This window comes from Panulirus ornatus, chromosome 28 (genome assembly GCF_036320965.1).
Source record: "Panulirus ornatus isolate Po-2019 chromosome 28, ASM3632096v1, whole genome shotgun sequence".
In the NCBI taxonomy this organism is placed as follows: domain Eukaryota; kingdom Metazoa; phylum Arthropoda; class Malacostraca; order Decapoda; family Palinuridae; genus Panulirus; species Panulirus ornatus.
Window position 1 is genome coordinate 17,333,848 of NC_092251.1, and position 17,214 is coordinate 17,351,061.

Here is a 17,214-nt window from a genome sequence, read left to right on the forward strand (position 1 = left end):
TAATTTCCCAGGAAATTTATGTATGCAGAAAATCACAACAAACATGTTACTTCCTAATGGAAAACACCACTATGAAAAGGAAACAAGAATCCTGTGAGCTTTTGTGCATTACTACATCTTCAGAAGACTAGTTATAGAGTGGGAAAATATATACAATAGATACAGGAGAGTGAAAGGTGTGCAAGGAATAGAGTGAATTGGAATGATGTGGTATACCAGGGTCGATGTGCTGTCAGTGGATTGAACCAGGGCATGTGAAGCATCTGGGGTAAACCATGGAAAGTTTTGTGAGGCCTAGATGTGGAAAGGGAGCTGTGGTTTCGATGCATTACACATGACAGCTAGAGACTGAGTGTGAGTGTGAACGAAAATGGCCTTTGTTGTCTTTTCCTAGCACTACCTCGCGCTCTCACAGTGGGTGCCATTTCATGTGTGGCAGGGTGGCGGCAGGAATGGATGAAAGCAGCATGTATGAATATGTCCATGTGTACCTATGTACGTTGAAATGTATAGGTATGTATACGTGCGTGTGTGGGCATTTATGTATATACATGTGTATGTGAGTGGGTTGGGCCATTCTTTCGTTTGTTTCCTTAAGCTGCCTTGCTAATGTGGGAGACAGCGACAAAGTATATAAAAATTATTTACGTATAGAAACCAGAGGAAAGATGGAGTCATGGGGTCATGTAACCTTGAAATCAGTGAGAGGCAAGGTTTGTGCAAGGGTTTGTGTGACCTATCCTCTACCTCACTTTGAACTGACATCATACAGATGACCTCACATATGTAAAACCAGACACAAGGTTTAAGTACATAACCTTGTGTATGGTCCGTTTTACCTATGTAAGGTCATCCATGAGGTGTAAGTCAAGGTCAGGAGAGGATGGGTTATACAGACCCTTATGCCAACTTTACCTCTCACTAATAACAGGGTTTACGTGACACCAAGACTCCAATAAGTAATCTCTATTGTACCTATTTTCTCTTTTGTAACTAGTCCTCTTAAGATGTGGTAATTCAAGAAAGTGCTCAGGATTCTCATGTTTCCTTTTCCTGATCTTTTCCAAGCACAGCCAACAAATATTTTTAGAGATTTCAATGTCCACTAGCCCACTTGGCTCAGCTCTCACACCTTAGATCCCCAAGGTGTATTATTTATAAACCAATGGCAGGCTCTCAACATCCTCAACCTAAACAACAAGCCAATCAGACACCCAACCCAACACCTCCGGGAGCCATCCTTACCAGACATCACCTTTTACTCACTATACATATGTGAATGGACTTCCTGAAACATGCAACATCATCTGTCCTCTAACCCCCTACTCATCCTGATAACACTCCACCTGGCCTATGTAATCCATACAACCACCAAAAAACTTACACAAATTAAAGGAAAGCAGACTAGCTAGCCTTCACATAGTATATGGAAACAGAACTTGAAAACTTTAGTATAGATGATTTCCCATCCCTTATTCATGCTATATCACACTCCACAAACATCTCCAACAAAGCCAGCACAGAACATGTACCTCACAGACATAGAGATATTATTTATTATTTATTATTTATTTTGCTTTGTCGCTGTCTCCCGCGTCAGCGAGGTAGCGCAAGGAAACAGACGAAAGAATGGCCCAACCCACCCACATACACATGTATATAAATACACGTCCACACACGCAAATATACATACCTTTACATCTCAATGTATACATATATATACACGCACATATACATATATACCCATGTACATAATATATACTGTCTGCCTTTATTCATTCCCATCGCCACCCCGCCACACATGGAATAACAACACCCTCCCCCCCATGTGTGCGAGGTAGGGCTAGGAAAAGACAACAAAGGCCCCATTTGTTCACACTCAGTCTCTAGCTGTCATGTAATAATGCACCGAAACCACAGCTCCCTTTCCACATCCAGGCCCCACAGAACTTTCCATGGTTTACCCCAGACGCTTCACATCCCCTGGTTCAATCCATTGACAGCACGTCAACCCCGGTATACCACATCGTTCCAATTCACTCTATTCCTTGCATGCCTTTCACCCTCCTGCATGTTCAGTCCCCGATCACTCAAAATCTTTTTCACTCCATCTTTCCACCTCCAATTTGGTCTCCCACTTCTCGTTCCCTCCACCTCTGACACATATATCCTCTTGGTCAATCTTTCCTCACTCATTCTCTCCATGTGACCAAACCATTTTAAAACACCGTCTTCTGCTCTCTAAACCACACTCTTTTTATTACCACACATCTCTTACCCTATTATTACTTACTTGATCAAACCACCTCACACCACTTATTGTCCTCAAACATCTCATTTACAGCACATCCACCCTCCTTCGCACAACTCTATCCATAGCCCACACCTTGCAACCTAAATTTCTACTCACATATTACACTCATACAACAAAGAAACCAGCTCACACAGAACTATTCATCGTTAACAAAAATTAGATAGTAATCTATACTCTAGATAACACAATAACCATACTAGTCACTAAAAGGCAAACTACAAATGGGCACTCTTTCAACACAATGAACCACAAAACACAGGAACTAACTGTGGTGAATATTCAAGATAATTCACACTTACTATGCTAATCCATTCCGAACTCATGAAGCACTTCTGAACCATTTCAATGATATCCCTTCTCCAAGAGAACACAGAAACATATTCATAAGGCACTACTCAAAAATATGCCTCAAACCACCCTCATCCCAGAAAAGGAGAGACATGAAAAACCATCAAAAGTCCATCCAGAAATAACTGCCCACTCACCCTACATTCCTATTTAAAGAATTCTTATGCAACAAGCTCAGACAACGTATTACACTTTCTATCTATTTACCTATGTCTTTGAAGCCTGTTCCCAACTGGAACTCTCTCTCAGGGTGGTGGCCACAGCATTAGAGCCTCCAAAAGTAGTGAACTCCAGTGCTGCTTCTTAGCCTTTAGTGCCTCACTTAAGAGGCCACTGGCAGAGGGCAATTCTAGCAGTGCTTGCAGAGGTTCCTACCTAATTACCCTAATGACTACTTCTACCTAATGCTCCTACCTACTACTTTTACATAATGCTTCTACCTACTACTTCTAACTTATGTTACCTAATGCTCCTGCCAAAATGTTCCTACCTACTACTACTATCTATTGCTTCTACTATTTTGCCAAAAGACAAGGCTACTGCATATTGCTCCACAGTAAAATCTAGAGTTAGAAAGAATGAGCTATGAGTTAAGCACTGTTAAGCGTTATGTATGACAAGGAGAGAGATTGTATGTTTGTGAACAGAATACTAGTAGTCCATGTGTGGGTGAGGCAGAAAGAAAAGAACTACCTGGGCCACAGAAGTGCAACTTGACAACCACTGAAGTGCTGGCTCACTACACAGCCATCACTAACCCTCCCAATACCCAGGTATGCTTTGTTTCTTTGGTTTGCAGCGTTGTTATTTTTGCCTTTGAAAGGGTGAAAGATGAGGCAAATGAGGCACAGTTTAGAATGAAGTGGATAAATTGATTGTAGAGGATGCTGAGGGAGTTTTTCTTCTCAAGATCTGGTACCAGGTAGTATGGGGACATTTAGTTTGTGTTGATTGTGTTTATGTTATTTGTGTGGGTAGTGAATGGTAGTGCGTCATGTGTGATTCTTAGAATGTTTTGTGACTGGAGGGTGAGCTAGATTCATGCCGTTTGTTTTTAAAAGAGTGCTTGAAGGCTTCGGTAGCAATGCAGACACTCTATTTTGGGAGAGCCATTATTCCAGTTACCTAATGTAGTGTTCCAGGTTTCTTGTTGGTACTATGGTGGCAGGGTGTTGTGATGTGATTGTGAGGTCATCTGCATATGAGAGGATTTTCATGTTGTGGTTTACTGGAGATAATGTGAGGTTGTTTTGGAAAACATTGAACAGAGATGGAGAAAGAACTGCTCTTTAGAAAATTCCATTGTAGAGTCCCAGGATGTGAGTAACTCTGGCATGATGACTAGCTATGAAATTGGCCAACCACTTTTTGTCATTGTTTTGTAAGGGAGTGTCAAATATCTTTTGTATGAAGATTTATTGGGAAACTGCCAAATACTTTGTTGATGACTGTTGTTACTAGTATTGTGCAGGACATTGGTTATGATTAGCTGGAACCATCTAGGATGTGTTGGTCAGTGCAGAGGGTGATGGTGGAGTGGTTGGGTTTTGAAACTTTGTTGAGTAGGTGAGTGTGGAATATTTCACTTCATTATGTTGTGGATCATTTCCTCAGAATTTAGATACTGAAGACAGAAGTGATGTTTGGGCAGTAAGAGGAAGAGGAACTGAGTAAGTTGGAGGGCTTTAGGACTGGTATGATGTTGGCAAATTTCCAGATATTAGGATTTTTTTTTTTTTTTGTGTGTAGCCAGGAGTGTTTGAATATATGTGGTTGCATTTTAACAGGGTCAAATGGTTTATGTATTAGAAGCTGGTACGCAGCCAATGACTAGGGAGATATACCAGTACTACCCACCTGGGTATTGGGAGGGTTAGTGATGGCTGTGTAGTGAGCCAGCACTTCAGTGGTTGTCAAGTTGCACTTCTGTGGCCCAGGTAGTTCTTTTCTTTCTGCCTCACCCACACATGGACTACTAGTATTCTGTTCACAAACATACAATCTCTCTCCTTGTCATACATAACGCTTAACAGTGCTTAACTCATAGCTCATTCTTTCTAACTCTAGATTTTACTGTGGAGCAATATGCAGTAGCCTTGTCTTTTGGCAAAATAGTAGAAGCAATAGATAGTAGTAGTAGGTAGGAACATTTTGGCCTTCCCACCACCCTCACCTCTCTGGCTTGTCAACTGATATGATTTATTTTCACTACAACTATTGTATTAAAAAAAAGTGTCAGTGCAATGCAGTCATTTAATTCTGGGAGAGTCAACTTGGAGGTGGTGTGTATTGACTATTGAGTCTGTACTGCTTTTTATGTGCAGGGCTAATAATCTTTCATCATTACATTCATTTTGTTTTCCACATAGATTATTTGAGTAGTGAAAATGGGTCAATCAAGCAAATTTTGAGAGACAGCCAATGTATGATGGGTTAGGTTTTGGTATCAGTCTAGCACTCAGCAGATGACATTAATTACAGCACATGGTGGGTGTATAAGAATGAAAGACCTTAAATTAATTCATGAGCATAATAGCAATACCAGTACAGGAAAATGACATTAGTTTATTTGCCTAGAAAATCACATATTGAAATTAATTCATGAACATAATAGCAATACCAGTACAGGAAAATGACATTAGTTTATTTGTCTAGAAAATCACATATTGAAATTTGGGATACAGTTTGTTAAATGGATTCCTCAAATAGATATCATCAACTTTCTCAAGACCTTTAGTCCCAAGTACCTTGAATTTTGGATATTTAAGTGTACACTTAGGATTCAAGATTCATCTTGAATGTTATTATCCAGCAGGCAAAGAATTTTGTCTTTATCTTTTAATATTGATGCAATGAAGAAAATATCCCATAAATGTTCCTTAATATTATCCATGTTCTATCATAGTAAACCTTCCAGACTGTAGATTTAAAACTATAAATGGCTGATTTTTGCGAGCACCAAGAATGAGCCTAGTGCCTCCTAATCGAGCAGAAATAGGTATCCAGTCTTCTGTTGGAGCAGCAATATGTGAATCCGAGAAGAAATTCAGTTCATCTTTGTCAGTTGTATAACATCGGACTACAATCAGAGAACCCAATCTGTTGGAGAAAGAGATGAAACATTCGTTTATTTGATATGCATTCAGGTAAAAAATGTGCCTGATCAACTACAAAATATAGAATGGTTGTGGCTATAACTTAAAGCATGTTTGAAAATTGCCACATATCAATGAATTGTATTAAAAAATTGATAATTATATTCAAAAAAGCAAATGCCTTTTAAGAAACTGAGTCATATTCACTTATGCAGAAACAGGATTAAGGAAAAGTCATGTCCTGTGGTAACAGAATAATTTTTTCTATGTTAGTGAGACAGCACAGGCAACTGAGGCCTTAATCGAGGCCATCCCATGAATGATATATGAAATGTTTGAGGACAATATGTGGTGTGAGGTGGTTTGATCGAGTAAGTAGAAATGTGTGAAAATAAAAGGTGTGGTTCAGAGAGCAGAAAAGGGTGTGTTGAAATGGTTTGGACACATGGAGAGAATGAGTGAGGAAAGATTGACAAAAAAGAATATATGTGTCAGAGGTGGAGGGAACAAGAAGAAGCAGGAGACAAAATTGGTGATGGAATGATGGAGCAAAAAAGATTTGAGAGATTGGGGCCTGAACACATAGGAGAGAGACAGGCGTGCAAGGAATAGAGTCAATTCGAACGATGTGGTATACCAGGGTCGACATGCTGTCAATGGACCAAACCAGGGCATGTGAAGCATCTGGGGTAACTTTGGAAAGGTCTGTGGTGCCTGGATGTGGATAGGGAGCTCTGGTTTCGGTGTATTACACATGACAGCTAGAGACTGAGTGTGATTGAATGTGGCCTTTTTGTCTGTTTTCCTGGCACTGCCTTGCTGAAGTGAGGGGGTAGCGATGCTGTTCCTGTGGAGCATGGTAGCGATAGGAATGGATGAAGGCAAGCAAGTATGAATAAGTACATGTGTACATATGTGTATGTCTGTGTATGTGTATGTATGTACACGTCGATATATATATGTATGTTTATGGGTTTTTATGTAATATATATATATATATATATATATATATATATATATATATATATATATATATATATATATATATATATATATATATATATTTATATATGTATGTATATGAGTGGATGGGCCATTCTTTATCTGTTTCCTGGTGCTACCTCTGACATGGGAAACAGTGATTCAAGTTGGATGGTATTGCAGTGGAATTCATAAAAAAGGGGGGTGACTGTGTTGTTGATTGGTTGGTAAGGATATCCAATGTATATATGGATCATGGTGAAGTGCCTGAGGATTGGCAGAATGCATGCATAGTACCACTGTTCAGAGGCAAAGGAGATAAAAGTGGGTGTCCAATTTACAGAGGCATAAGTTTGTTGAGTATTCCTTGGAAATTATATGGGTGGTTATTGATTGAGAGGGTAAAGGCACAGACAGAGCATCGGCCTGAGGACGAGCAGTGTGGTTTCAGAAGTGGTAGGGGATGTGTGGATCAGGTGTTTGCTTTGAAGAATGTGCGTGAGAAATATTTAGAAAAACAGATGGATTTGTATGTTGCATTTATGGATCTGGAGAAGGCATATGAAAGGGTTGATAGAGATGCTTTAAGGGTTGATAGAGATGCTTTGTAGGAGGTTTTAAGAGTATATGATGCAGGAGGTAAGTTGCTAGAAGCAGTGAAAAGTCCAAGGATGTAAGGCATGTGTACAAGTAGGAAGAGAGGAGAGTGATTGGTTCCCAGTGAATGTCGGTTTGCGGCAGGGGTGTGCAATGTCTCCACGGTTGTTTAATTTGTTTATGAATGGGGTGGTTAGGGAGGTGAATGCAAGAATAGTGAAGAGAGGGGCAAGTATAAAGTCTGTTGTGGATGAGAGGGTTTGGGAAGCGAGTCAGTTATTGTTCGCTGATGATACAGTCCTGGTGGCTGATTCAGGTGAGAAACTGCTGAGGTTGATGAATGAGTTTGGTAAAGTGTGTGAAAGGAGAAAGTTGAGAATAAATGTGAATAAGAGCAAGGTTATTAGGTTCAGTAGGACTTAGGGACTAGTCAATTGGGAGGCAAGTTTGAATGGAGAAAAACTGCTGGAAGTGAGGCGTTTTAGATATCTGGGAGTGGATTTAGCAATGGATAAGACTATGGAAGTGGAAGTGAATCACAGGGTGGGGGGAGAGGGCAAAGGTTCTGGAAGGGTTGAAGAATGTGTGGAAGGTGAGAATGTTATCTTGGAGAGCAAAAATGGGTATGAAGGAAAAGTGGTTCCAACCATGCTATATGGTTGCAAGGCATGCGCTATAGATAAGGTTGTGCAGAGGAGAGTGGATGTGCTGGAAATGAAATGTTTGAGAACAATATGAGGTGTGAGGTGGTCTGATCGAGTAAGTAATGAAAGGGTAAGAGAAACGTGTAGAAATAAATAGAGTGTGGTTGAGAGAGCAGAAGAGGGTGTGTTGAAATGGTTTGGACACATGGAGAGAATGAGTGAGAAAAGATTGACAAAGAGGATATGTGTCAGAGGTGGAGGGAACAAGGAGAAGCAGGAGACCAAATCGGAGGTGGAAAGATGTGTGTGTGTGTGTGTGTGTGTGTGTGTGCATGTTTTTTTCATACATATTCACCATTTTCTGCATTAGTGGGGGTAGCATTAAGATCTGGGGACTGAGCCTAAGAGGGAAAATCCTCACTTGGCCCCCTTCTTTGTTCCTTCTTTTGGAAAAGTAAAAACTGGAGGGGAGGATTTCCAGCCCCATGCTCCCTCCCCTTTTAGTTGCCTTTTACGATATGCAGGGAATACATGGAAAGTATTCTTTCTCCCCTATCCCCAGGGATATATATATATATAATATTTCATTCATTATTCTTGATCATCGTTTCACTGCATCAGCAAGCTAGCGCCAGGAAACGGAAAAAGAATGGCCCATCCACTCATATACATATGATATACATAAACACCCATACATGCACATATATATACATATACATATCAACATATATATGTTGGAAACAGACAAAAGAATGGCCCAACCCACCCACATACACATGTATATACATACACTTCCACACACGCACATATACATACCTATACATCTCAATGTACACATATATATATATATACACACAGACATACATATATACACATGTACATAATTCATACTGTCTGCCCTTATTCATTCCCGTTGCCACCCCACCACACATTAAATAACAACCCCCTCCCCCCGCATGTGTGTGAGGTAGCACTAAGAAAAGACAACAAAGGCCACATTCGTTCACACTCAGTCTCTAGCTGTCATGTATAATGCACCGAAACCACAGCTCCCTTTCCACATCCAGGCCCCACAAAACTTTCAATGGTTTACCCCAGACGCATCACATGCCCTGGTTCAATCCATTGACAGCGCGTCGACCCCGGTATACCACATCGTTCCAATTCACTCTATTCCTTGCATGCCTTTCACCCTCCTGCATGTTCAGGCCTCGATCACTCAAAATCTTTTTCACTCCATCGTTCCACCTCCAATTTGGTCTCTCACTTCTCCTTGTTCCCTCCACCTCTGGCACATATATCCTCTTGGTCAATCTTTCCTCACTCATTCTCTCCATGTGACCAAACCATTACAAAACACCTTCTTCTGCTTTTTCAACCACACTTTTTATTACCACACATCTCTCTTACCCTATTATTACTTACTTGATCAAACCACCTCACACCATACATTGTCCTCAAACATCTCATTTCCAACACATCCACCCTCCTCTGCACAACTCTATCCATAGCCCATGCCTCGCAACCATATAACATTGTTGGAACCACTATTCCTTCAAACATACCCATTTTTGCTTTCCTGAGATAATGTTCTCGACTTCCACACATTCTTCAACGCTCCCAGAACTTTCACCCCCTCCCCCACCCTTTGATTCACTTCTGCTTCCATGGTTCCATCCGTTGACAAATCCACTCCCAGATATCTAAAACACTTCACTTCCCCCAGTTTTTTTCCATTCAAACTTACCTCACAACTGACTTGTCCCTCAACCCTACTGTACCTGATAACCTTGCTCTTATTCACATTTCCTCTCAGCTTTCTTCTTTCACACACTTTACCAAACTCAGTCACCAGCTTCTGCAGTTTCTCACATGAATCAGCCACAAGCACTGTATCATCGGTGAACAACACCTGACTCACTTCCCAAGCTCTCTCATCCACAACAGACTGCATACTTGCCCCTCTTTCCAAAACTCTTGCATTCACCTTCCTAACAACCTCATCCATAAACAAATTAAACAACAATGGAGACATCACACACCCCTGCCACAAACCTACATTCACTGAGAACCAATCACTTTCCTCTCTTCCTACACGTACACATGCCTTACATCCTCGATAAAAACTTTTCACTGCTTCTAACAACCTGTCCCCACACCATATATTGTTAATACATTTATATACATATATGTACACAAACACCCATACACGTACATATACATATCAACAAATGCATACATATACATAAACATACATAGACATATATACACATGTACATATTCATACTTACTTGCCTTCATCCATTCCTGTTGCTGCCCCATCCCACAGGAATCAGCATCGTTACCCCCCTGCTTCAGCAAGGTAGCGCCAGGAAAACAAACAAAAAGCCCATCTTCTTTCACACTCAGTCTCTAGCTGTCATGTCTAATATGCCAAAACCACAGCTCCCTTTCCACATCCAGGTCCCATAGATATTTCCTTTGCTTACCCCAGAGTCTTTACATGCCCTGGTTCACTGACAGCACGTTGAACCCAGAATACCATATCACTGCAATTCACTCTATTCCTTGCACGCCTCTCACCCACCTGTATGTTCAGGTCCCGATCACTCAAAATCTTTTTCACTCCATCCTTCCACCTTCAGTTTGGTCTCCAGCTTTTCCTTGTTCCCTCTACATCTGACACATATATCCTCTTTGTCAATCTTCCCTCACTCATTTTCTCCATATGTCCAAAACATTTCAACACATCCTCTTCTGCTCTCTCAACCATCCTCTTTATTTTCACACAGCTCTCTTACCCTTTCATTACTTAATCAAACCAACTCATACGACATATTTTCCTTAAACATTTCATTTCCAACACATCCACCCTTCTCTATAAAACCCTATGTATAGCCCATGCCTCACAACCATACAACATTGTTGGAACTACTATTCCTTCAAACATACCCAATTTTGCTCTCCAAGATAATGTTGTCTCCTTCCACACATTCTTCATCGCTCCCAGAACCTCCGCCCCTTCCCCCCATCCTGTGACGCACTTTCGCTTCCATGGTTCCATCTGCTGCTAAGTCCACTCCCAGATATCTAAAACACTTCACTTCCTCCAGTTTTTCTCCATTCAAACTTACATCCCAATTAACATGTCCCTCCACCCTAATGAACCTAAAAACCTTGCTCTTATTCACATTTACTCTCAACTTTCTTCTTTCACACACTTTCCCAAACTCAGTCCCCAACTTCTGCAGTTTCTCACTCGAATCACCCACTAGAGCTATATCATCGGTGAACAACAACTAACTCACTTTCCAGGCCCTCTCATCCTCAACAAACTGCATACTCAGCCCTCTCTCCAAAACTCTTGCATTTACTTCCCTTACCATCCCATCCATAAACAAATCTAACAACCATAGGGTCATCACACACCCCTGCCACAGACTGACATTTTCTGGGAACCAATCACTCTCCTCTTCCTACTCATACACATGCCTTACATCCTTGGTAAAAACTTTTCACTGCTTCTAGTAACTTACTTCCCACACCATATACTCTTAAGACCTTCCAGAGACATCTCTATCAACCCTATCATATGCCTTCTCCAGATCCATAAATGCTACATACAAATCCATCTGTTTTTTAAGTATTTCTCACATACATCCATTCCATTTCCCTTTTTCAAAATTGAAATACAAGGAGGGGAGGGTTTCCAGCCTCCCACTCCCACCCCCTTTAGTCGCATTCTACAACACGCAGGGAATATGTGGGAAGTATTTTTCTTCCCTATCCCCAGGATAACTATTATTATTGTCATTATTATGAATATCATTATTACACTACTATCATAAGACCCCAGGGCCACATTTCACCAGAAATGGCAAGTATGGACTGTTACAGGAATGTACCAAATCCAGTCAGTCAAAAACAGATATGCAAAAAGTGTGGCAAAGTTAGAACTGAAAAAAGAGGCTACAGATGAAAATACCAGAAAGCAAATGTATAATGTTATGGGATCTTGTGAGGGAGCAAGATCAGAGGATAACACTGGAGAAGCAAGAGTCAAGAAAATTGAGGAAGCACTTAAAGGATTGTGAAGGAGTAATAAGACTAAAGAGAAACAGAATCACAGTTTAAAGGAGGGGGTTCAGAGATACAAAATCAAGGAAAAGAAGATAAAGCCATTCATAAACTGGTGTGTCATCTCTCATCAATCTCAATGATCATGAACTGTTGTGGAGAGTAATCATTCTTTATGCAAATGCAATACAAAGAATGAGTAGATCTACTATGAGACAAAATTGCTGGAAGGTGCTCACTCTAATAATTTCTGAGTATGATTTACTTTATGAGGCTGGCACTTTTCTAATCACTAACTTTACCAGACAAAAATGTGGAGAGCATGTATTGTCAGAAGCTGGTTTGGAATATAATCCAGTGTTTGTCAGCTTGTTCATATAAGAGAGATTGGTTGGTTGTCTGGGCTTTAGGTCTATCACCTACCAGGGTCATTAAGGCCATCAACATAAGTTACATCCACCAACTGAAAAATCTTTAATACCTTCTTTGGGTGCTAAATATAATTCTAAGCCCACACACACTCTCACTATGCATGTGGCCCATGCCCCTGGAGAGATTTATTACCAAAGCTTATCTTATGGATCACTTGTGAATAAAAGAAGTATTTTAACCTATGTTCTCATTAATTACTAGAGTTGAGGAAAATTAATGAACCTGTACCAGTCATAATAAAGATTTAAAATCAAAATGATGTTAAAGATCATATTTTCTGGCAAATATTGGCTCCATCTATTGAAAATTCTAAGGGTTTAATCCAACAATGAGAGCGGTGTTACAATTTATGGCTATCAAGACTGTCATCTAGAGAAGAGAGAAGAATCAATCTAGGCCTATACTGGAAATTAGCTTTACACTAAAGGAGAAAACAGCATGATGAGCAGATGTATAACACCTGCATGGCTATGAACTTACGAATAGCATGGAATGGTGAAACTGGACAGAATTCCAGTAACATATAAATATCATATGATGGTTTGGTTATTTCCAGACAAACCGGTTGTGGACTTAGCGAGCAGATGTTAGCCAATTAGTGACTTCTCATCCTGGGAAAGAACTTAAAAGATAAAAATCAATGTGAAACACCTTTCAGCAAAATGAGTACAGGATGACTACTCTAAAATCCCCTTGGTACAACATACCTTTACTGTCTGAATAATCTAAAAATATATACTCTGCATATCAAGGCAGGTATCCTAGTCTGCTTATGAACAGAAGGCTCTGTACCTGCATGCTGTAAAGATGGCACCTTGTCCCACACTGATAGACATTCGAACAGGTGGTATAGTTGGCGGGCTGTCTGGTGCTGCCACAAAACGAGTAGCTAGACGGCCCTTCCATTCTACTACACTACCATCACTACAGCCCACATAAACATGCCCACTCTGAAAGAAAATTGACGATAACAGTAACAGTTACATCACAGAGGCATTGTAAAAGGAGGAAGGTACCTTCATGAGAAATGTACATAACTGCAAATGATCCTCTGATAATTATGGGCTCAATTTTGCCTAACAATGAGCATTTAGAGACAGTGGATTGTTTTAAATATCTTTTCCTCAGAAGAAGGTTTATGGCAAATTTGTTTCTACATTATGGTCACTAACAACCTTTGAAATCCTTAAATCCAGTACCTAAATACAATTTTAGTCTATCCCAGGATTCTGTCTATAGCTACTTTCTTTAACAACCTTTTTCTCCAAAAACACATACCAACACATTACCCTACTGACTATTAACCAAAAGCTTTTTATTAAAATCTAAGTACTTTCTTATTTTTCAATCACTATTCTTGCGTTTATGAAATGTTCAAATAATTTTTCAATCTTGCACACTATCTTCCCATTCCATAGGTTTCAATCAAAAGTATGTAGATCTTATCACCTCTGGTCTTCTTAAAAACAATTAGTTTACTTGCACTACATAATGAAAAGCATTTGTTTATCTGTTTATCATCATTACTCCAATCCCAATTTAGTGGAGTAGAGTAGGTATATACAGCCCTTGAAAATCACTCATGAATATCCTCAATCCATGCCCAGTGTGCAAAAGTAAAATGTGGACATCCATACTTATAAGGCACTTTGTACTTTAACATGATGCTCATTATGCTGACTCATCAGCTGAGACCATCTTCATTCACTAGCTCTGTACATAAATACTTCCAGTGCATCTGATCCCTAATCATTTCTCTAGTATTGTCTTCAAAAATATTCCAGCTGTAATTCTCTCACTACATCTATCTATTTATCTAAGGTCTACTTCTTCCTGTACCTTCTAATGTATAACTATATATCTTTCTGACTGACTTATTGTGTTCCAGACATTCTACATGACCATATAATCCTAAAAGACTTTTGTTTATGTGCCTTTCTACTGATTTCCTCATATCAAGCATACTTCTCACATACTGATATTAAATTGCCTTTCTTCATAATTCTAAGTATACTACACAAGTATTTAATTTTTACTGCTATTAGTTATCACCTCTCCAAACCTATGTACATTTACTTTCTACATCCATACATCAATGAAAAGTATATATTCATGCAAGCTTCTTCAACCTGATTAAATTTTTCCCACTCACCAGAGCTTTCAGTGGACCTCCAATTTTTCTTCTTTGCATGGCTCTATCTTCAACTTCAACTTTCCCACTTCCATCTTTACTAAAACTTTACTCCTAAATACTTAAATTCAACAACTTCCAATTCTTTATCATGCAAACTAATTTTACAGTCTGATCTAACCCTTCCAAAACCTAGAATTTTTCTTTTATTCCCATTCACTCTCAGCATCATCTTCCAATGTACATCATCAAAATGGCCCACCATTCTTTCCAACTTCTACCTTTACAAGATGAGCATCCCTAATCTGAAAATCTGAAATGATCCAAAATCCAAAACTTTTTGAGTGGTGATATAACATTACAAGTGGAAAATTCCACACCTGACCTCACTTGCCCATGCTGGCTCCGATACTCTGTTGGCACCAGTCTGTTACAAATCATCCTCACCGCAAGACCTACGTGCATCACTCCCTGTGTTTTTTACTTATTCTCTGCTCTGGGTGAATAAGTGCAGGAAAATGATTGCCTGTCAGTAGCATATAAATTCAGAGTCAGGAATGGAGGTGATGTTAAATGACCACAGATTGTCCACATGGGTGGCTGAGGTTGTGATGCCTTAGCTTTCTGAAGGTTCAATGTTACACAAACTTGGTTTCATTTGCAAAATTATCAAAGGTATAGTATAAATTACCTTCGGGTAATAAGTTGTATATGAAACATAAATGGATTTTGTGTTTAGACTTGGGTCCCATCCCCAAGATATCTCTATCTATTATTCATCATGACAAATCAGGAAAACAGGATGTTATGGAAACAAGCGAGTTAGACTTGAGACATACCTCAACATTTCGACTTCATTGATCTTCCTCAGGAGATTCTGTTTCCAGCATTTGGTGGGACCATATTCCCCAGTAAGAGATGGTCACCCGGCCAGATGCCTTGGCATGTCACTCTCTGGTTGGATCGCTTGACCTGCTGCCCCCACTCATTTGCAGCAATCTCTGCTTACTGACGTGACCTTGTGTTAGCATTCTTCTTAATCCTTTACTCTAGGTAAGCTCTCACACTAACACTAAACTATCAATGCGAAGGCAATTACAGGCAAGTGACGAACCATTTAGTGATAGTGTGAGAGCTTACCTAGAGGAAGGGATTAAGAGCAACTGTAACATAAGGTTCATCTGCTGGTCACGTCAGGCAGCGGAGATTGCTGTGAACGAGTGGAGGCAGCAGAACAAATGATCCAATCAGAGAGCAACACACCAAGGCGTCTGACTGGGCGACCATCACTGAGAATATGGTCCCATCGAATACTGGAATATTTAGAAAAGACATTAACAGAATATCAAAAGGACTTGACCAATACAACACTCATGATCATGATGAAATTTCACCATATGTACTAAAGATGTGTGCCAATACACATGATGAACCATCAGAATCAGTATCTCCTGAGGAAGACTGCTGAATGGTCGAAACGTTGAGGTATGTCTGCTCTAACCAACTTGTTTCCATACCATCCTATTTTCTACATATCTCAATATGTATATCCAAATATTCAAAAAAAAAAAAAAAAAAATCTGAAACACTGCTCCCACGCATTTTGGATAAGGGATACTCAACCTGCATTTAGCTAACAACACTGCATCATCCGTATACAACCATAGCAACTTTCATTCTGCTTTTCCATGATTACGTAAAACTTCACATTCACCCCACCTCAGTCTCATCTCAGACAATGTTTCATTTATAAAAAAAATCAAATAATAATGGCGACACTACATAACCTTGTTGCTATCCCACATTTATTTCAAACCACTCACACATACCACTTATTTTCACACATGCTCATCCAATAGAAAAGCTCCTTACATGAGTAAAAAGCTTCCATGAACTCCACATAGATTCAGAACTTTCCAAAATGCTTTCCCATTCACGATCATTTGCTTTTCTAGGTGTTGCATACACTTTCTTGTTAAAACATTACTTCTTTTCTTGGTGCAAAAACCTGATCTAAAGCAGGAATTCAAGAACTGTATGAGGGAAAATGCACCAAATGTTCATGGAGTATGGAAACTAAGCTCAGCAAAGACAAAAGGTCATTTGTATTGTCCTAGGGGTAAATGATGGTAAGAAAGTAAAGAGAAGGTAAATGAAGGAGAGGATCAGCCTTTTTCATAAATGATAGCCTAAAGTTTCAAGAAATAGTGAAAGCTGACCCACTTGGACAATACTTAATGGGAATAGCAACTGTAAGGAAGAAGACCACAGTTATTATTAGATAAACTTCCAAACAAATGCAGTGATCCAGAACAAATATACGATAATAACAATGCCCTGGTACATATGCACCTGGGCATGAGAAGAAAGATCATGAGAGGCAAGTGGTTTGGGAGCAGCTGAGTGAGTGTCTTAGTAGTTTTGATGCATGATGAGTGATTTGAATGCAAAGTAAGGTAAGTAATGTGGCAGTTGAGGGAATAATTAGTGTACATAGGGTATTCAGTGTTGTAAATGGAAATGGTGAAGAGCCTGTAGATTTGTGTGCTGAAAAAGGACTGGTGATTGGGAATACCTGGTTTAAAAAGAGAGGCA

The 17,214-nt window shown here is 39.7% G+C and overlaps 1 protein-coding gene across 1 annotated transcript in view; it reads right to left on the reverse strand.

Moving 5' to 3' along the window:
• Nucleotides 1–4,883: 4,883 nt before the first annotated feature.
• LOC139757912 (echinoderm microtubule-associated protein-like 6) overlaps nt 4,884–17,214 on the reverse strand; it is a gene marked incomplete at its 5' end in the record, with an annotated part of 241,329 nt that continues 228,998 nt past the window's right edge. The window contains 2 exon segments of the mRNA XM_071678858.1: nt 4,884–5,761; nt 13,281–13,438. Coding sequence (XP_071534959.1) covers nt 5,548–5,761; nt 13,281–13,438 — 372 coding nt within the window.